The sequence below is a fragment of the Melampsora larici-populina genome (genome assembly GCF_000204055.1).
Source record: "Melampsora larici-populina 98AG31 unplaced genomic scaffold MELLAscaffold_19, whole genome shotgun sequence".
Classification (NCBI taxonomy): domain Eukaryota; kingdom Fungi; phylum Basidiomycota; class Pucciniomycetes; order Pucciniales; family Melampsoraceae; genus Melampsora; species Melampsora laricis-populina.
In genome coordinates, this window is record NW_006768783.1 from 962,863 (window position 1) to 984,225 (window position 21,363).

The 21,363-nt window shown below is 41.4% G+C and overlaps 6 protein-coding genes across 6 annotated transcripts; all 6 read right to left on the reverse strand.

Annotated features, from left to right (window-relative positions):
- Nucleotides 1-734: 734 nt before the first annotated feature.
- On the reverse strand, nucleotides 735-1,598 carry MELLADRAFT_63384 (uncharacterized protein; the record flags this gene model as incomplete). The annotated part of the gene is made up of 3 exons (XM_007410250.1): nucleotides 735-941; nucleotides 1,052-1,390; nucleotides 1,479-1,598. The coding sequence occupies 3 exons, from the start codon at nucleotides 1,596-1,598 to the stop codon at nucleotides 735-737; spliced, it is 666 nt and encodes a 221-aa protein (XP_007410312.1).
- Nucleotides 1,599-2,142: 544 nt separating this feature from the next.
- On the reverse strand, nucleotides 2,143-2,867 carry MELLADRAFT_124111 (uncharacterized protein; the record flags this gene model as incomplete). The annotated part of the gene is made up of 5 exons (XM_007410249.1): nucleotides 2,143-2,168; nucleotides 2,240-2,302; nucleotides 2,396-2,530; nucleotides 2,601-2,651; nucleotides 2,738-2,867. 5 exons carry the CDS (start codon nucleotides 2,865-2,867, stop codon nucleotides 2,143-2,145), a joined length of 405 nt encoding a protein of 134 aa, XP_007410311.1.
- A 2,193-nt stretch (nucleotides 2,868-5,060) lies between these two features.
- On the reverse strand, nucleotides 5,061-7,094 carry MELLADRAFT_86626 (uncharacterized protein; the record flags this gene model as incomplete). Its single annotated transcript, XM_007410248.1, has 8 exons — nucleotides 5,061-5,338; nucleotides 5,427-5,671; nucleotides 5,752-5,862; nucleotides 5,956-6,088; nucleotides 6,164-6,253; nucleotides 6,388-6,436; nucleotides 6,519-6,790; nucleotides 6,905-7,094. The coding sequence occupies 8 exons, from the start codon at nucleotides 7,092-7,094 to the stop codon at nucleotides 5,061-5,063; spliced, it is 1,368 nt and encodes a 455-aa protein (XP_007410310.1).
- Nucleotides 7,095-9,980: 2,886 nt separating this feature from the next.
- Nucleotides 9,981-11,980, reverse strand: MELLADRAFT_63387 (uncharacterized protein; the record flags this gene model as incomplete). Its single annotated transcript, XM_007410247.1, has 10 exons — nucleotides 9,981-9,998; nucleotides 10,027-10,107; nucleotides 10,142-10,228; nucleotides 10,283-10,492; nucleotides 10,590-10,658; nucleotides 10,732-10,895; nucleotides 10,980-11,137; nucleotides 11,217-11,328; nucleotides 11,410-11,542; nucleotides 11,861-11,980. The coding sequence occupies 10 exons, from the start codon at nucleotides 11,978-11,980 to the stop codon at nucleotides 9,981-9,983; spliced, it is 1,152 nt and encodes a 383-aa protein (XP_007410309.1).
- A 1,357-nt stretch (nucleotides 11,981-13,337) lies between these two features.
- MELLADRAFT_86627 (uncharacterized protein) lies at nucleotides 13,338-15,104 on the reverse strand (the record flags this gene model as incomplete). The annotated part of the gene is made up of 5 exons (XM_007410246.1): nucleotides 13,338-13,403; nucleotides 13,497-13,773; nucleotides 13,839-14,377; nucleotides 14,444-14,960; nucleotides 15,028-15,104. The coding sequence occupies 5 exons, from the start codon at nucleotides 15,102-15,104 to the stop codon at nucleotides 13,338-13,340; spliced, it is 1,476 nt and encodes a 491-aa protein (XP_007410308.1).
- Nucleotides 15,105-19,058: 3,954 nt separating this feature from the next.
- Nucleotides 19,059-21,104, reverse strand: MELLADRAFT_86628 (uncharacterized protein; the record flags this gene model as incomplete). The annotated part of the gene is made up of 3 exons (XM_007410245.1): nucleotides 19,059-19,915; nucleotides 19,973-20,147; nucleotides 20,214-21,104. 3 exons carry the CDS (start codon nucleotides 21,102-21,104, stop codon nucleotides 19,059-19,061), a joined length of 1,923 nt encoding a protein of 640 aa, XP_007410307.1.
- Nucleotides 21,105-21,363: the final 259 nt, after the last annotated feature.

Below are 21,363 nucleotides of genomic sequence, written 5' to 3' on the forward strand. Positions count from 1 at the left end.
ATATAGATGACAGAAGGACTGTGATAGAAATTTATATCAGGAATGCTATCATTTCAAGTTTCAAACATTGTCCATCAGATTAACCATGATTTGATAACAATTGTGGTTGATATTAGCTGATGCTTGTAAGGGTTGATTGAAGTTCAAGGCTTAAAACAACATTGGTGCTGCAAAAAATGTCCTCTTATGTGATTCCTTTCTATCAGTATTCTCACAAGTTTTGTACAATTTTGGTCTAGGTGATTGTCTTTTGAATCTAAAGGATATCAAAAAACCAACTCAATGAAATACCTGAGAAGGGTTGGAATAGATTTTCTCTTGCCAATTTCATAAAACAATCAAATCAAATTCCATGTTTGACATCTCAGTTTTTTTTGAATTGAAAGCATTCAATGTTTGTTTGTTTTTCTTACAGGTATCTATAAAGTTTTGAATCTATGGTTTTTTCATCATTTTAAGCTTCTGAGCTTAGAAGCAAGGAATGACAGAATTCAATAATTCTTACAAACAAAGAATATGAAACCGGTTTTGATGCTTACTCACATAGGATAATCTTCAGACACACCAATCTTTTTTGAATTCTATATGGTTGAATATGTCAAAATTACATTTTAATTTAGACAATTTTTTCATGATTTACGTTGTAAAATGATAAACGTTGTTTGGTTATCTACATACATTTGTCATATAATCATCAATTCCCGAAGACCAAAAACAGATAATGAGATTTCAGATTATTCACCTGCACTAGCATCTTGTATCTTTGTATCCAAGATTTCTAGTGAATCAAAAATTGATGCACAGACAGGTGAACAAATGGCTAAAGTTCTGCCTGTTGGATCGTCGGTCACCAGACGGGCAGCTTGTGCTGTTGATGAAGTTTCCTGTCTTCGGATGTTAGGGTAATGTTTGCGGAGATATTGGTCACATTGCTGAAGAGCCTGAATGTAAGCGTCCAAGAAGGTTAGTAAGATTGGTTTATTTTCGAAAATCGGATGGTAAACTTTGAATCGGATCAGCATCGCAGCCACTGAAAGAACGGTAAACTTACTTGTGTATGACTGGCAACAAGCTGATAGTTTCTCCCAAGAGATAATTGCTCATCCTCTTCTTGCTTTCGTCGGACCAGACAATGTTCGATCTTGAGGACGATTTGATCATCTAAACGATGGATTTGACGAGCTACCTCAGCCTCTGCAAGCACTTCCTCCGTCTCAATCACCGGTCCCGCAGTAGAGTTTCGGATAGGAACTACGGAAGCCCAGGTTTGATGGGCAGATGAGGTTTGATCCTGATCCTGATCCTTTGCCAAAAGTGAATAAATGGCTGTCCTGATATCGGGGTATGGCTTTAGAATGAATTTCGGCCCACCAAATCTCTGTAAGGAAGCCTAAAGATGATTTTGCGGAGCCGTGACAGTGATCTTAATTATCTGAAATTGCTTCAAGCTGAGAGTCACAGAGGACATAGCTTGCTACCTCATGTGTAAAGGTGCCTACAGGGCCTAGGAAAGCTACTTCGTGACAAGGCTCTGGAGGACCGCCATTCTGATTCTGAGAGTTTGAAGTCTGATGATGATTTAGAGTTGGGCTAGGCATTGAGGGTCGTTCTCGTACTCGATCGAAGTTCGCTAAAGTCAAGTTAAAGCAGATCAGAGCTGATTGCAACATCAGCCGAAGGGCGCTTTCAAGTTTTTCACTCAGTCAAAAATAATCGCAAGTTTTAGCCCAACTTAAGGCCTTTAACCTAACATGTACGGTTAACCCTATCTGATATCAAGGTTCAATTCCACAACCAGTCTAAATATACCTTCGATACGATATCAACTCGCATTTGTTCGATCATTTTGCCAGTGCTGCATGGCATCAATTTGCGTCTTTCGTCATGGGGAATGTCAATGCAATCTAGGTAGAATAGAATCAAACGCTCGCATCCAGCCTCAGAGTGACGAGAAAGCTACATAAATTTCTTCGAACATCTTCGACAAGAGTGAAGTCTATGTGGACAAGAGATCTTTGGAAACAAGGTACTGGGGCTACAATGAGATGATGTCTTCAAAGTACAATAAAGATGAGTACAAAATGACAATCATTGCTTAAATCAGCGTAGAGGTCAGCGCGCCATGTCATCTCCATTCGTGCCTTAGGGTACAACACATTTGTAACAAGCTGTAGAAGGTAGTCAGATTGATGCCAACGTTAGTAACATCTTCTTGTTTCTCGTACAAATTTAAACTTACTGGCGTAGGTTTCTGCCACCGGACCTCCGTTGCAACTATAAGTGCCAGTTTTAGTGAGGCATGCTTCGAAATCAAAGAAATCCAAAAACAATAAGTCGCCCTCTTTATGATCATGTGATCTGTTCTTAGTGATGATGATTTGGTAATTGAGCTTACCACTGGCTGCGGCAGTATTACGACCATAGCCAACGTCGCAGATCACTTTAGGTACTGCAGGATTGGCTGGTGTATTCGGTTTAGGGTTTCCCAGAAAATCGGTATTATTGCTGAGCAAAAAACAGTTTTGTGCGGCTGTTTTGAAGGATGATGTCAAGCTGTCTTGTTCGCAAATGGAAATTCTCGAGGGTTGCACTTTACGTACCAATGAAAGGACCAGTACATTGACCGGCGCAAGTATAACGCTCATTACAACCTGGATTGCACGAGATATGGTCAGTGTCAAATTTCCAAGCCATGCTAGCTATACTGATTAATGATCATGATATAGACACAACTTACTAGGTCGGGTAGTGTTGGCTAAGGCGTACCTGGTGCATTTGAATACTTCACCTCCGGTGGGAGTTTGGGCCCAAGTTGACGAGAAAACACTAAGGGCAAAGACAACAAGAGGGGAGAGAAGTGCCAACATTGTGTGAGAGTTTGGGGAAATAGGAATTGATGGAGGCTGCTCGAAAGGTCTTGATGTTCGAAAAGGACAATATTCGTTATGGTAGAGGTGGGTTCGCCACCGCTGAATCTCTTAGCTTTATAGGGTTGATGCATTCATTTCACCGCGTCTGATGTGCACTGCACATCACATACACTTTAGTTACATAGTCTGAGGTTCTCTGCGGATCTGTGGACTGCTTGGAGAGATAAGCTCCTTGATCACAGCGTCACTGCCGCGTAACAGGCGCGACGAGAACTGATTACCTGCCAGGATCCCGGGGTTTAGCTGATGAGTCTTTCTGCTTTGATGAGCCGGTGGATCCGTAATGAAAGACAGTTGGCTGCGGTGGTAATTGCCGACCGCTCGCTCGCAGGCAATTAAGGATAGGAAAAGTCTCCCAATACTCATTTTTTTGCCACTGCGCGCTTCTTTCAATAAGGCACACCTTGTGCCCTCACCAAAGCTGAACTAAGCCCTCAACCCATCGCGTCATCGCTTAATTTTGTGTTGCCTGCATTGGAGAACCTATGATCCCTATTAGTGGAAAATTAAATTTATATGAAGCCAATGTTGACAGTTTTTTGACCCAATCACTAGCTTGAAAATACAATCTGATCACTTTTGATTGTATCTGCAAACTACCCCCACAAGATGTAAATGGGAAGAAGAGAGTCCCTGTCACCACCTGCTGATGTTGTGAGTCAGAAACATGATGTCATCAGCTGGATACGCAGCCGTGACAGGGGCTTATGTACTCAATTGTTTTCAACAAAACCTTTTTCTCCCCTCCTCATGGCATGTTCGTGAATCTGGCATGTTCGTTGTTCACGAACATGCCATGAGGATGGGGAAAGTCAGCTATACAGCTATGTGCGGAGAAGTCTTGACACTCAAGGGCGGCCGCGACTGCGCATCAAACTCTTGGAACTTGGCACTTGAAGGCATTTAATTTGAAGGCATTTAATCCACGTAGCAAGGTGCCAAAGTCTATAAAAGTTTTGGGGTGTACAACCTGATACAACTCTTCGTCTTGTTTCTCCTCGCGGTCGGAGTCATACCACCAAGCCTGCGCTCATGCTATGTGTTGGGCGATGTGGTGTCCCTGTGCGCTTGAATTCATCAAAGAAACTTGTCACATTCCTCTGTATAGGTGTGCCGCACCCGATCATATCTCAAAGCCAAATGTAATTTGATCTCTTCGCAGTGCGTGTATATTGAGGGTCTTGATCAGTTTATGTGGTAAAACCAACATCAAAATATGTGATCGTGGACCCAGTCTCACTCACACATGTTGCGAAATGAATCAATGGTATTCACAAAAATCTTTACCTTGAAAGACTTCTTTCACCTAATCCATGCTACAGGACCACGTACCCAGGTCCCAAAGGCACGACGACACTTGTAACCCGGGGATGAACAGGTACCGATGTGCTAGGATCCCGGTACATACCTAAAAGATCGGGTACCGGGATTGTGGTAAGCCAAAAATGTTCGCCGAGGGAAGATGAGTAAAGGAAGACTTCATCAGATTGATGCTGATTGATGTATTCATCATTCAAATTCTTCCCCTAGCAGATAGCACACATTTTGTCTCAATTTTGCTTAAATAAAACCTTTTTTGTCTTCCTCCCACCTACTCCTGCACCCTACCGACGCAGAGAGCCGACCTTGGCCAGTACTAGAACAGCGGCGTCCGGCTCCTCCTCCCCAAACAGGTGATGTGACTTAACAGCAATTAAGGGACATGCCATACGGTCAGATGTCTGAGGTGGCTGTAGCTTATGATACATATATATGAAATGGAATGATATACCTAATATAAATAGAAAACCCGCCTTAAGCAGAAATGCAAGCGAGATGTTAATGGAACTTTAAGTGTTGATTTTTTTCAAATCAAAACAGGTTTCTATGTTACAAAAAGTCTTCGTAAACAAGGTGTTACTTCTACAAAAACAAGCGTGAGAGTTAAATGAAACTAATATACGGTTTGACAAGTTTTCTTGATACGAATTCAGCAACGACTTGGGTCAGTATACTTGAGCAGCTTTCACATTTTGCTTTCTGTTTTACAACAAATTCTGAAAAGAAAATGCCACAATCTTCTACAACAAGAATCATACGAGTTGACTAACTAGGACCTATGTGCAATAAACAGCCGCCATCATTATTGCCTCAAAGGGGGTTTTTGGGAGTATATAACAATCGGATTCCAACACCCAATGTGGATATAATCATTATTGTCCCGCTGTATTGAACCAACATCCGATAACCTTGAACTTCAGATGTGCTTTTATCCAATAGGGCGCCAGCAATTGGTCCCGTGAAGATATTTGCAATCCCACGAGAAGTGGTGAAAAATGCAATAAGGTTACCAGACTTTGGCTCAGACGGTGCTACAAGCATTGCGAAACGCTGCCAAAGGCACGAGAATCCACCTGCGCTCAAACCGTCTATGTTGTCACACGAAGAAGTGAAAGGTAGAATTAACATCGAGTAAAACTGATTAGGGAAGATAGATTGTTGAAAGAGGGAACGTACAGATAATAGCAAAACTGGCAAGCATCGCGAATCCGTTGCAATGACCCCACAAGGTAAAGATACTTATGCCACTGCATAATGAGGTAGTCCCGATCAACCAACTACTATCGACGTGATCACTAGCTGTACCGACTAGTAGCTGTCCGAAAATGCTTGCACCCGAGTAGAAAGCGAGAATGAGTCCACCAGGAAGTCCGATTGACATAGCGTATGAAGGCATATACAATGATGGTACAAAATAGGCACTGTCAATGGAGTAAATAAGATCGAAACACTCAGTGACTTCACTCCAGGTATTTATTGAAAGAAGTTAAACGACACCCACAGGCTTTGGACGAGGGTCACAGCGACAAAGGCCCAAAAGATCGGTTTCCGAAGATAGCGCGAGAAGCATAAGCGTCGGGGATCTTGTATCCGAGTGTTGGGTAATCTACCTCTGTTTATCATACCATGTGAAGTATAGAAAATTAGCTCATATATTTCTTGTGTCCACGATTTTTCGTGAGATATCTAGGTGAATGTATCGAACCGAAAAAAAGGCATCATTGGCAGCATGATGACAACCCAAAAGATAGCAAATGCTTGATATGTGATACGACTTCCGTACTTCTGCAAAGACCACTCTAGAAGTGGAGGGTATACAAGACCAAAGATAGAGCCTCCTAGATAAATTTGATCAAGATGAACGTCAGATATGCTAGTCAGAGAAACTACGGGTTAGCTTGCTGCCAACCTACCTGTAAACATAACACTCCCTGCAAAACCTCGCCTGTCAACCCACCACTCGCCTAGAAATGCAAGGCATGGATAGCTGGGGAGAACATGAGCTTATCGTTCATTCTCATTGAGGCAAGCTTCACAAGCCTTACTAGATAAATGCTACAAATCACATACGAATCGAGGGTTGGGTTTTTACTTATAATCATATACTGCACTGAATAAAATTAAATGTAGAACTCACCGCCTCCCACGCCGTACAAAATGCCTTGTAGCAAGATAAGATGAGACGCCTGAAGCACCCAAAAAAATCGCGTATGAAGAGGTCATTCAGCGAATACCACGAAAAAAGTCATAGGAACAAAAATCTCTCACCTTGTCACAAAATCCAGCGCCTAAACATGAAGCTGCACATGCTATAGTACCCGCCGTTGGTCCCCACTTCGTGATCCACCTCTGATTTTCCATGAGTGGAATCAAGATGGCCCCGAAGCAGTAAAGGATGCCGCTACAAAGGCTTCCTGTTTGATTGGTGTTGCAGGGATCAATAATTGACTGGAAAGCATGGTCAAAGATAAAAGGAAATGGTATACTAAGAGTCTTATGGACGCACGTACCTATCAAGGCAGCGATAGATTTGTTCATATCTGAATAGGGCGGATAGTCCAAAAAGACCCCAAAAGACTGCGGGAGACCTTTGAAAGAAGAAATTTTTCCTAAACAAATAAAGATCAAAAGATATTTCTGGAGGCATGAATTACCAAATGTGGCCCCTTCAACCATAAAGGCGATGAATAGGAATCGCCAAGCGTGATAGCCACCGTCCACAACAGCGAGAGCCCCATCTTCTTTGTCGTCAAACGATGATTGAGAAAACTTTTCGATTTTGCCAGAAGACACGTCCTCAAGAGTCTTATTAAGGTCTTGTGACAATTCCGTTGAAGGGAACATGTTTTCGCAAAAATTCAGCTCAACCCTCGACAATGAAAATTCTGGGATGTGGAATGCGATAAAAGCTAGCTGAAGTAGTACTTTGGAGCACCTAGATAAGGGCTTCAATATAGATAGTCGCTGAAGTGTAGAGTTTGAAAAGGTCTTCTCGTCTTTCCCGTCTTGTTATCGCTTAGATAGATTTACCGTCGCTTCTATATATACATATTCATAACACTAAGGACAAATGAAATCCGAGCGTCCTTATCCTTATCTAGTACAACAAGTTAAGCTCCAAATAGAGCAGTTGAACTCGACAGGCAATGCTGATGCAACAAGAGGGCATGCAACAAGAGGGGATGAAACAGACAGATTCAAGTCCGCATATCTTTTACGATATCATGCCGCAGGTTAACTTGACAAAGTTCTCTAGCGCGGCTGCACTGCCGCAGGCACTTGAGAGGAGACGGAAATAGTGCTCCGTGGCGAGCACTGGGATTGAAATATGAAGGCGAGAGGTGGACATGATCAGCAGGAGCAGATAACGATATCTGTTCGAATACTCCAGGGGTCATACTTATTCTCACATCCTGGAGGATACCATCCGACCACCTTCTTGGTCAAAACACATTGTTCTCATTTCCCCAGCTACCTATCGTTACCCAATTTACCCTCATTACCGTCAAAGGCTAAGCATACAATCTGACGGTACGTAAGCATACAATCTGACGGTACGCCTTGTGTGCTTGTAAATCGATTTATAGGCGATATGAACCTTCACCATCATGCGTCTTTCTGGACTATACCGTCGATCGGATTCTGGCCCCCACAAGCGACCTGAGGCTGACGTAACGATCTTATCGAATTCCTTATCATTTGTTCGCTTCTCCGTAACTCAACCCTAACTGCGTAATGGGTCGTACTGAAACGAGGGACTCGATTGAATCACAGTACAGTATAGATGGGGTTTTCCTCAGCAGTACCCCTTCCCCCCAAAAATGCAGCAGGTACCAAAATCGATCTTGACCCTTAACCTTAATTTTGGTAACTGAACGGTACCAGAATTGAATTAGATAAAATGACACGATTCGATGTGTAAGGTCCCAGAGGTAGAGTTTGTATGGATCCTCCTTGACTTGCTTGAAATAAAGACACTCGTCACTCTTCACATCATGAGGAAGTTATCTGATTATGATATCCTATCTCGTTATTGTGAGTCTTTATGCAGTCCAACCCAAATCGAAGAGAAACCCCTTAGCCCAACCAGATATTATGATGGTGTCTTAAGCAGATGATCTTGTCATTCGATATAAGATAAATGCATCATTGGTCACAAACTTTCTGATAAAGTTCCAAATTTATGCACACACAGCAAACTCGCAGTTCAACGGTGAAAAGGGCTGCTCCAGCAGATCAGCTACCCTACTTCACGTGTCGCTAGAACATGGAACAATTTTTGTATTTGTTGTGATGATACGGTGATCAATAACATCGCATTAATATCCTTCAAGTGTTTGAAGGCAATTGATATTTTCTTCATACTTACCTGGAAATATTCAAATGTAAAATCTAATTCGATCACATATCTATACTTTGATGTAGTGATTACATGTGGCAAGCGTATCTGTCATTGAAACTTCATTTTATAATTTGGTAACGAAATCTGATAATAGCTCATTGTTTCACCCTCATACTTTGATGGTGATGTTTTGCCGTGTAGTCTTGGGTAACAAGTGGAAGAGAGACTTTTACATCGAGATACCGGAACGACTTTACTGATACTGACACGGTAATGTGTGAATGGTAGCTAACATCAGACCACGAGCACAGTCATGAAGAAAGTATCATGATGAGCCAAGAATAAAAACATGGAAGTTCAGTATCATAAATGCAATCTTTGTGTTGATGACAAAGGTAACAAGATAGTTCAATCAGGAAACGAATAATCTGATTTATCTGTGTCAGGAACAAGATATCTGATCTTGAAAAGAAGAAAAAAGACTATCAATCGAGTAAATGCGTGAGGACGGACACTTTAAATATGTGAAAGATTTTGTGAGGGAAAGGTTTGGATACAATCACACGAACCCGAAGTTTTCTATCATTCGAAATATAAAAAAGAGTCAACTCGAAAGAAACTATGATCTTTCGAAATACATGAAGAGTCGATGATATCTGAAATATTTCATTCTTAGTGAGATTGATGATAAGGATCTTGTCATAATCGACGACAAACCCAAACATCAAATCAGATTTCATACTGACAAGAACCGAGAGAGTGATGAGCTTCAGCTGTTCTGAGATACAGAAGAGAGAAATGACAAAATAAGAGACACCGTCGCTCTTATATGTACTCAAACACACCCATGTTATTGACACATTGATCGAGCAGAAAGTGACATCTGATCTTAGAGAAATGATATGTCGTGTTGCAAAATCAAGCTCAAATATGTTACGAATTTTTTTATAAATTAAATGATATGTATATACAAGTAACTTTCCATCCCCAGTTATGTGCCTGTACACCAGATATAAATGCCGAATATTCTAGATAATTCCTAAAATCAAGCAAGTCTTGAAGATGACCATTGCGAGGTTTTCAAAACCTTTCTAATGAAGCTCAAAGAAATCTTTGATGTTACATGTTAAAAGGATTAGTTGAAAGGTGATCCAGGGCGATTTCAATAAGGATATGTTTTCAGAATTTCTGATCTAATATATAATTTAGGCGTTATGCATTCATCCTACTGGATCAAGAGCCATAAAATTCCTAAGTCAAAATGGAGGATTAATTCTTTCAGAAATATGACATTCTGATTGGTGTTTTCTTGCGTACATTTTTCATGGTTTGAAAGACTACTAATCCTACAATGCTATCTCATATATTTTGAATTTAGATTCATTTGATTAGAAGGTCAAATTCAACTTGAACGATTTAGAAAGTTGAACTTACATGTTTCCAGCCACGGCATAGATTGCGTTGAGTAACTTTTACAAACGAAACAAGTAGTAAATTCATGCTAAGTTCATCATTCTAAATCTGTAGATAAAGATCATTTTGCACATACTAATGGGATGATGACCCAACGTGTCCGCTCTTCCATGAATCTATTTGTCTTGAAAGTAAGCTGAGAGCCAAAATCATCAAGCTCATGCTGCCATTACATATCAACTTGACAAATAGAAAGATTCAATTGAAAGAGCCTTACCTCCCAAGACAATATTGGAATATAAAACCACGCAGTAAAGTAAGTCACTAGTGCCTGTTTGAGTAAAGCTCGATGCTTTCCTTTTAATTCTTGAAGTGCAGCGTATAGATATGTTTGAGAATCTGGTGGTGAAGCCGGTAATGCCTTGGCGTATGCATTGATACGTTTTCTGAGATTACCGAATGAGAATGATAACAATGGAGCATATATCTAGATTTTCAAAAGAAAAACGTTGATAAATATCAGATGCACTGATCCTTGAAGATATGTGAGTCAATTGCTACGTATTTAGTCTTGCGAAACTTACTACTGCTAGAAAGACAAGCATACCCAAAAAGACGCTCATACCGAATCTAGTATAGTACGAGATAGCTAGCTATATTGTTTTTGAGCTGTATATTAGTTTTATTCTCTTTGAAGAAAGGACACTTCAGAATGAACAAAGTCACCTGATGCTTTAAAACTCTTTCTGCTGGTACCGTAAGTAAATCAAAGGTATGAGTTCCATTATATTTGGTTCCAGCCATCTTTGAAGCTTCGTCCAATTCATGAAAGGCTTTCTGAAGTTTTAACATCTCAGAATTCGCTGTCCCAAATGCCCACAAGACAGGTGCTGGAACATAATATCAAACCCCCATTGTAAATTCAGTCTTGCATATCATATTGTTGTTTTGTCAAAAATTCACTGGAAACTTACGCCAGGGTAAAATCACAAAAGCAAAGAATAATCCATTGAGGAATATCTTCAGTGGAGTAGGAATTTGGGTTTTCTTCCCCCTAATAACATCTTGAGTTGTCCATCTTTCATCCCAAAGTAAAGAGGCACAAGTACAAAGACAACCCCAAATATAAGACCTATATAAGAACAATCACACATCTCTTTCAGAGGGCATCACAACATTTTCTATCAAGAAGACAAAACTGAAAAACTGACCATGCATATGCTAAAAGAAATAGATACTTTAATCCACAAAGTAAAAACCTAGGTGAGATATAATGTCGAGTATGATTCATGATCTCGATCACTGCGAGGTCTACCACGGTCACTGAAGATTAAAAATGCGAGAATCACAATGGTGAGTCAAAAACTTGAACATAAGAAAAGTATTTGATAATGGAAGGCTTACATACACCATAGCAGAAATTCGATATTGCAGTGATTGATGGCATATCAGGTCTAAGTAAACCCTCTGTTAAAATGCATGAGAGACAGATGTAAATATTTGTCCCCTCTTCTTGCATATCGAATATGCAGAAAAGCTATGAGATACATATTCAAATTTCTGACTAACGGCGAGTCATTGCAATGCAATTTGAACGTTTGACTACGATTCTCAGATAGACCAAGACCGCAGATTGAATCGACAAGCTGATGAAAAAGAGGTAATTTGTCAGATTTGGCGAGTTAATTAAGCAGGTAAAGTGGCTTAGTGAAACTGTAATCACATTACATGAGCGGCCAAGATCAACCTCAAGGAAATGGTTGCATATGACGAGAAATCAGGTAACTACCCATAAACAATTAATATTTATAATCTCTCAAAATTATTGCGTCTAATAAAATAAGAGAGTGCTCACTGTTGTATCTTTGATAAGGTAGTCTCGTACACCTGAAGAGGCGTTGACTCCTTGAGGAAGCGATTTTATATATCGCATCAAATTTTGCATCTCCTCAGCTACTGCACTGTCGGACGCCATCTCGAAAAACCCTCAATGGAAGCCAATCGGACGCGATTACGTGATAGTCGCACGGCTTGCGGGCCTGGATCAAGAACTGTTAAATTGATGTAGTCAGCAAAGCTCATCTTACTAGGACGGAGAACGTACTTTATATCTGAGGTAATTGCACCTGTTTCGAAGCGTACTATCGAGGTAAATCGTTCGATGTATCTTTGAGAACTTTAGCGATGAAGATATGATTGAGAAAAAGGTGAAATGTCTATTGAATGTTCAAATGTTTCATTCCTGGAGCTCGTTCCAGATTTCGCTGCGGGGTGGGGCAGTCGACCATTCAAACACTACACCGGGATTCTGATAAGTGAAAGTCGGATTCACTAATATAAACTCCGATGAAGAACTTGTGGAGTTCATCTGATCTAACTAAAATGCCGAGCTAATGAAGACGTCATTTGTCAACAGAGCAGCAATGTGCGATTGTAGCGTTGGTGAAACATCAGGGAATGCTCGACTACTGGGTTGTTGGAAATGAAGTGGAGATCTACCAAGTTTGGAACACTTGGCTTGTCGGATGTGATGATATCGATTGTGCCCGATGTGAAGAAGCGCATGAGCTCCCGTGAACATGTCCTTCAAAAGTTCTCTTGAAGGAACGGAGAGCGAGAAGCGAGACAAACGTTAAGGTGATGAATCTGAAAACAGAGGATTTATTCATCTCCAGACTGCTTGTAGGCTACTAGGCCTCATGAATCATGATCTCAGATTGTGACCGACAATGTGGTCCCAACTCCTATGTGTCTCACTGAGGCTGTGCTGCCTTGAGGCATGAAACGTACGCCCAAAGAAACTCACACACGATTGCAGCGATCATAGGAGTCGGCATGTTTTTGCATATCACCAACATAAGATCCATGCACTGTCCATCTTGGACGCAGCATCAAACAGCGGGTGACTCCTAAAACAAAATCAATAGAACTCGCAATCGTGATTACAATTTCGATATGAGCCGATTCACGTTCAAAACACCTTACCCGACCTGGATTCTTTTCATCTCAAAAGAAATCATTGAGACATGGCAGTGCAAGTTCAATCTGATGATCTATGATGTTCCTTCACATGTCCCACAAAGTTCTTCTGAAGCTGTCACTCTCAGCTAATCACTGCTTAAAAAGCGCAAGTCCAATTAAACGAGCCAAAGAGTTACATCATTGAATTGATAGGAACTTGATTAAATTGCACACTAGAATACCCCAACCAGATGTTTGATGCATTCGAACAAAATCTATCAACATGGTGTCAATTTTTCAATGGTTCGAGTGGCCAAATCACTAGATTCACAATTTTTCGTTACATGATAGCAATGCAGGTATATACAGAGTCATCTAGGATGTGCATTAAGACCTCCCACCAAGGGAGTACCACCGAAATCAGTTTCAGCAACTCTCTAATGAAAATTTGATAAACCAAATAGAACCCATAAATCAGCAAGTTTTCTTCGATACCACAATCAAATCAGAAAAGAAAAGAAAAATCTTACTAAGAAAGTGGTCACTCCATGATCTACGACAGCTAAAAGTACATTCTGTTCCCCTTTTTTGAGTTTAGCAAATATATTTGGTCTACGTGAGTTAGTGTTTTTTGAAGAGTTGGTAAATTGAAACAGTGAGAGAGGACCATATAAAAAGAATGATGCAAATGACCAGCTTCTAGAGGCTGAAGAAGTGGGGGTAGGTTGAGGTGGATCATTTGCAGAATGAGTGTTACTTAATAGTTCACTTATCACGCTTATGGTCGGAATGGGCATAGTCTCGGCACTACATGTCAATCGAGTCAGAACTTTCCAACATGGTCCAGAAAGATCCAAGCTAATCTTACTCACTTGACAACACATACTTCAAAGTCAGGCTTGGGAGGCGCAGTTTTCGGGAATCGATTGTTGGGTTTGTACACGTAATAGAATACCTCATATTCTTCGCCGTCTCTTGATGGTATTTTAGGTCTTACGATCGGTGGATTGGGAACTTTAGGCCCAGATGGGAAGATTCGCAGTGCCCTAAATATGGAATCTTTGACCCGAATTCGAATATCAACAGCAGCTTCAGGGAATGTATCCAGATTGTAGAGAGAATTCTTACCGTAGCTGTGCCATACCCCCGGCTTGATCAAGCTACAAGAAGCTCCAGCCTCGTTCAGCACTTTGTGATGAGACCTATAGGGTGTCCAAAAACAAATTGATTGTCGGAATTGCAATAAGAAGTTCAAGATGTAGTCACGAGCAATCGAAATAATCATCCATGGTCTCATAAAGCAAGAAGTAGGAGGTCTCGTCCGGGACTGATTGAGCTGAAGAGACCACAAGCTGTCCACGTGTTCTTTTCGTAGCACAATATAACCTAATCTTTTTAGATAACCATATACCTGATCGGTTTCAAATGAGGACAAGGTTTTGGGGACCAATTGCATGTTAGAATGTGGATAACTTACCTGATATCTTTCTAGTGTCAAACCACCTGTTCCAATTATTTCCGACCATGCCCATTGTACAGACATAGGAAGACCACCGTGTCCCGTTCCTTCTGCATCTTCGGACCAGCATTCGACCGTACCACGTTCAATAAGGTATAATAACTCCTCAGGCATCAAATCTAGACGTTTCTTTTCGCGATTCCAACGACCGATCGAAGAAAATAGAACACCTTTCGCTACACCATCGACATAGGCAGGAAAAAATTGACTCCCTGTGCTAGCTGTTGAAACTTGAGTAGATTCGGCTGGAGTTGAGTGGTTAGATGATCCTTTTGTGCCTCCCCAAATGCAGCGTACATGGTCTTTAGAAGAATGACCTCGTATCCCGGCGGACAGAGCGGTAAAGAGTGCTTCGCGAGATTTCGCGAGAGCTTTTGACTGAGCTCCTGCATGTGCCTCAATGGGTTCGAAATCTTTTTCACCACGACGCGGTATGAAGGCTTCAACAGAAGGGCCTGTTGTTTTTGTCTGTGACCTGCAAAAGTCGTTGGTTTATCAGGTCCGTATCGACAACTTGCTTGGACTGATCGTGATTGACTTACTTTATAAATTTTGACAAGAGTTGCCAATCTGGAGTCTCTTCTTCACCTGCGTCCTCGTCATCTCGAGGTCGTTCCATATTGCGTATGTCCAGAACCGAATCGGAAGGTGAGATTTATCTCGGGGAACCAAAAATTTGTATCACGTGACTTAGAGACATTGACTATATTTTAACTCCATTCGGGCAAGGGTTTTGTCCAAGATGAAGGCTATTTAGGTACATAAAGGAAGACTTAACACTTAACTACGGAAGCCCTGAGCGGGGGGCTGCCACGGTCCACCTTGACATACAAGACACACATCAGCTGCAGGATACAAGTTCAATCATCATTTTTCAACCTTTTTCTGGACCTTTCTGACTTTCAAGGGCTTTGGTATGTATATATCTTTTTAATCACAAACATTGTGTCACATTATTGATCCTCTCATAGGCTTGTAGCCACAATTTGTGAGATTGAATTGGGTGCAAGGTTCACTCTGTCCGTGAAGTAGTCACACAGCCAATGTCTTCAACCACAGAGGAGAAATGATAAGGAACAACTGCATATTCGAATTCCTGCATCTCACTCACATACAAAAAACTGAGGTTTCAACATAATCTCTGTCTCTTTCACCAACACCATCCTTTTGGTGCAAGACTCCTGGTGTTTTATGCAGTCAAGTTAAATGGGTGCCTGAAGCACCCTCTATTCTTACCTTTGGGTTGGCACATATACTATTCAAAGTACCTGGCAGGTGGAACAACCCAAATCCTGCAAAGAGACTTACACCAAATGTGACCTTCATGGTGTTAAGCATTTTGGGTTTTAGTCGGGTGAAAATGGACCCAAAGAAAGAGTTTTGCAACAGAAGACTTTTTCAAATTCTGCCTGGGGAAATTGAAGTCCTGCTACTCATGAGTAGGACCCTCAAATAATATCCTTCATATGGAGGTTTTCAAGCTTCCATTGATGCCATAAAAGGCAGATTTTTGACTTTCAAAAATCCAAAGCAGAGGATAATGTTACAGTTGTTTAAGAAATGCTTACCTGGACCCGGCTCACACCAGGTCTGTGCGCTTGCTCAAATAATTTATTGTTTTTCAAAACTGTCCTCCATCAAAAATGTCTCCAATGTTGGAAAGATCACCCAACAACTCACCACCAATGGAGCCAGAGGACCCTTCACTAGCATCATCTTCAAATGGTCCTTTGATTTTGATCCCTCACCTCCACTCCTTCCAAATTGATTTCAGTTTTCCAGTTTCCAATTGCCTCAATATCTCAATCACCCAAATTTCCATTGGCTTGGTATACAAGGAACTCTGGCAAAATTTCAGCCACCTTCATGACAACCTCTGCTTGTTTCTTGCCAGATTTGTCCTTATGAATTCCACAAGTGACCTTCAAAGATAAACCAAGACAATGGTTGTGGAACATAGAGACCGGTGAAGAGCCTCAATTGATGTTGAAATTTGTCTAGATACATGGAGGTTCAACTATTGATCAGGCCGTATATTAAAGCCAAGTATTCATCTGATAGGGTATGGCGGCAGCCTAGCTTTGCGTATTGATCTGGGTTGCAAATGACTTTCCAAATTTTTTGCATAGTTTTTTGCCATTTCTTGAAAGAATCATGTGATATTTACGGTACTCAAAGCAAGTATGTGGGTGTACATACTTTTTCCCACATACTTTTTGAGTTTTTTTTTGGCGGGGAAAAAAAAAGTATGTTTGGGTCCAGAGCTATGTCGCTTTGAGGACCCCAAACATACTTTTCTTTTTCATTCCTGTTCCTTCATATGCCAATTGGTGTTCATCATGCCTCGAACTGGCCAAAGGCACGATATTTCTGTGGAGCTCGGTAAAGCCTCTGCACAGGTCTTATCTGTCCTTCAATCCACTTCACAACCCCCCTCTTGCTTTGCTCTACACGCCTGCCTTCACCTTGAATTGGTCACTACTACCGCTTTGGTGTTGATGGACGACTCCGAAGAAGTCTTCCTCTTCTCTTCGCTCTCCCTCATTCAAGCGTTCAACATTTTCCTCAAATCCAGCTGTGACCTACATGCTTTCACTACGTTACAGCAAGCGATTCATCAACACACTTTCAAGATGGCTTTAGCAATCGGTCAAGCTTTCGAAGAACTTATTCACATCCGATATGTTGCACCAAGAATTCATAACCGACTTACAACCCTTCAAAATCTAAAATTCAATGGAGTTTTCAATGGGACCGAAAGAAACTTTCTCCGACATGTATGTTCCTTTTTTTCCCAATCACACTCTGCAAATGAAGTTTCTGATTTTGTGCATGTAACTCACCCAGGCACGGATGTCCGAAAAGAACTTCTACCGATTGGCTGGTCTCATCCGAGAAGATCTCGTATTCCACAACAACGCCTCTAACCCTCAAGCCCCTGTTGAATGGCAGTTGATGGTCACTTTGTACAGGCTGGGTCATAGCGGGAACGGTGGTAGTGCTTATATGATAGGGCGGACGTTTGGTATAAGTGGTATGTTACAAATATGCAGTTTCCAAGTGACCATACTGACCCTTGGTCTTCTTATAGAAGGATCTGTTCACAATTTCACGCATCGATGTTTTGAAGCAATCTTAAAACTAGAAAACGAGTATGTTTACTGGCCCCCTCAAGACGAAAGAAACGAAATCAAGCAGTATTTTGGGCGCAGGTCTTTTTTTAAAGACTGTGTAGGTTGTATCGATGGGACCCTCATCCCTCTTTCGTTTGCACCTGTCAAAAATCCCGAAGATTTTTGGACTCGAAAGCATATCTATGCACTCAACACGTTGTTAGTCAGTGACCATCGAGGTCGAATCATTTATGCCAAACACGGGTGGTGTGGTAGTGCTCACGACCAACGGGTGTATAATTCAACTCATGTAAGTTGATAATTTTTTCGATCATGATTTGAAACTGACCACTTTTGTTTAGCTTGCACAAAATTTAGATCAGTATTTTGGCGAGAACGAATATCTCTTGGCCGACTCTGGTTATTCTTGCTCAAAGAATATCATTCCCACGTTCAAAAGCCCTCGATTACAACACTTATCTCCTTTGAAAAGGGACTTCAACCGGGCTCTAAGTGAACAAAGGGTTGTTAGTGAACACGGTAATGGGCAACTTAAGCTTCGATTTCAGTCTTTGCAAGACTTGCGGATCCTCATCAAGGATGTGCATTCAGCAACACAGGCGACCGACTGGCTCCGCGTGTGCTGCACACTACACAACTATTCAATTAAATATAACGATATTTGGACTCCAGATCATCCGCCAAATCCTGAGGTGCGAATCGGACAGGGTGATGGTGTTGGTGACCAATTGCCTTTGGGTTTGGGACGAAACACGGCATACCTCAGGCGAAACTCACTCCTGGAAGAATTTCGGATTTTTCGAGAACTTCGACATTAGTCTCTGCCTCAAAATCATCTTTACCTTTGTGTTCATAACTCACTTCGTTTTAAGTCTGATCAATCGGATAGCTCAAATATAAGTACTTTTTTCAAATTTTTCCAGAAGTTGTGTTCGCGCTTAAACCTCTTGTATCTTACAAGAGTTTCTATGTTATAAATTCCTGGTGTCATCATCTTGTAAATGCCAGCGTAATCACAACATCTTCAATTGCTTTCTCCAACAATAAGTGGTTCAAAAAGACATCTGAGAATCAGGTTGTTGAGAGATGTGAGCTCAAGTTCGGGTGAGAAAACACGATTTTCATTTCAAATATATCTGAGTGAAAAAGTCTCAAATACCACGTCCTTTTAGACTATTTTAATCAAACTTTCACTAGGTTTAGATAATCTGAAAGAAAAAAACAATTTTTTTGTATAACTTTTGAAGGCAATTTTTTTAGAACAACCAAAGAGAAAGCAATCAAATTTGTAAACATTTGTGGAAAATTTGATGTTTTGAAGAGACAAGACTTTTATTTTGATTTTTTTGGGTAGTTAACTAGTGGTAGATAACTAATACAAACAGATCATTCACCATCAAAACAACCAAAGACGATCGAAAAAGGGGAAACTGAGGCCTTTATTTCAAATCGTCAAGCGCAGCCTGAGCCATCCGTTCAGCCTCGTTAAATGGAATGGTTGATGCCAAAAGTTTGGCAATCATCGAGATTTTTTCGCGAGCTAATTCAAGCTTCGAAAGGCCTGACCCTTGCGTGTGATCTTCCAACGCTCTACGCTCCTGAGCTAATTCACGATCCAATTTCAAAATCTCAAGCTCGTCTTGTTTCTTCTTCTTAGCTTGTCTTCTTTCTATCGCCTCAGGTGTCAAATCTTCTTCTTCAATTGGTCGTTTGTTGTTTAAGTTTGAATTTCCAAAGCGTGATTCAATCAAACTGGCCATCCCATGGGTCGCTCCAGCTACTTGCTCCATCATGAGTTTTTGATTTTCATTGGCTGCCTTATTGTTTTCATTCATCTGTTTGAAATCGGCTTGAGTAGGTAATGATGATTGAAATGATTTGAGTATCCCCGAGCCTCCTAAATTGCGTCTTGAAAAATCGTTCTTGGATAAGTTGTTGGCTGGACTAAAAGCGGCTCGTGAGTTTGATTTCGATCGAGTGACAGATGGAGAGCTATCAGTGCGTTGAAGGGGTGTTGAGCTAGAGGGTTCTCGGAGGGCCACTTCATTGTTATTGAGGAGGTTGTCGTCCTCAAGAACTCGGCGTAATTCGTCATTGCTGATATCAATTGATTGAGTTTGATCCCACCCAGAGTATTGAGTCGATAAGGTTTCTTCGACAGGGCCGGCCGACAGTTGTGTTGAAGCGTTCGAGTTGATCATACCGGTTTCAGCTGCGTTCATAGGTTCATTGCTAGGACGATTGCTCATGATTGGAAGGAGGACATCGTAGTAAGAACATTTACTAAGTAAAATGTCTAAGTAGGTGAAGTCAGCAACACATTCCCACAATTTCATGGAAAAACATCACTAACCTTTGGTTGTTTTAGCAGTCGACTCCCTCATTTCTTCCTCCAACTCGGGAGACCATTGGTCAGTTTCACGTAGTGCGACAATTTCGGCCTCGGTATTCTCAATCATCATCACTCCACCACCGGTTCCTGTACGCCAGTCATCGGCCCCATGGAATTTACGCTCCAAGATATCAATCTAAAAAGAAAACATCATAAATTTTGGGTGAACCAGTGTTTCAAAGGAAAAGAAAAAAGGACACACCTGCTGTTTAACACCAGCCCAGGCGAATCCACTGAAACCCTTTGCCGAGAGGAACTTACCACACCTTTCTGCACATTCTTTCTTTTTTGGAATACCCATGCGATATCGTGAGTAATTAGTTGCTTCGGTATCGTAGCTCTCCATGCACATCCACTCCGAGTCATTGGGAGAATCTTGATCACCCCACGTGAAACATAACCACTCGACTATCAAATCGAGCATTGATTTGCCATCTTCATTTGTATCTTTCACCCACGAGATTTGTTTTTGAGTGGTTGAATCGTCTTGAACTGGGTTTTGAGAGGTGGAATTGTCTTCAACCGGTGACTGCTCGATTGAAGTGTTTTGTACAGGTGGTTCAGCGGTCAAACCTTCGACTGATGATATCGCACCTGAGGTGTCTTGAACTGATGATGGTGCGGTTGAAATCCCTTGAACTGATGCTTGAGTAGTTGAAGCTGAAGCCGAAGAAGAATTCTTACTATTCTTCTTCGAAGTGCGAGTGCCAGATCCACGCGGTTTTCTCTTGGGCTTATCGGAAGTTGGCCCCATCACAGCAGGGGTCGATGATACAGTAGATGTCAAGTTCGGTACCGAAGGAGCAGGTGGTATGGCTTGCTGAAGAGACTGAGATCCGGGATAAGCCAAGATGACTGGAGAAGGTGAGGAGATATAGGAAGAGGGGTGAGGATAGGATATAAGCTGCAGAGGGGTGGCTGGATTAGTAGTGTTGGTGTTTGCGCAGACCCATACGACGTCGCTCGAGTTTAAGTTGATGGGAGTTGCTGGAGGGTTTTGGGAGTTATTGAGATTTTGAGAGTGGATCGGTGCATTAGTTGAGTAGATGCACGAGTTGTTTAAGTTCGGTGTTGGAGGGGGATGATCGGACATGGTGGGGGTGAGGGGAAACTCAACTGGGTGAGGGTCTCAGCCTGTCAGGCGGTGTCAGTTAAATTTGCCGAAGGAAAAAAAAAATACTTTTGCCAGCCGCACATAGTTTCAAAAACAACACAAAAAAGTATGTGGGAAAAAGTATGTACACCCACATACTTGCTTTGAGTACCGTAATTGATTGGCCTAGGAGACACTTGATATTTTCTTGAGGGTGATTATCTTAAGGACTTCACTATTTGGCGCCCGGTTTTTAAGA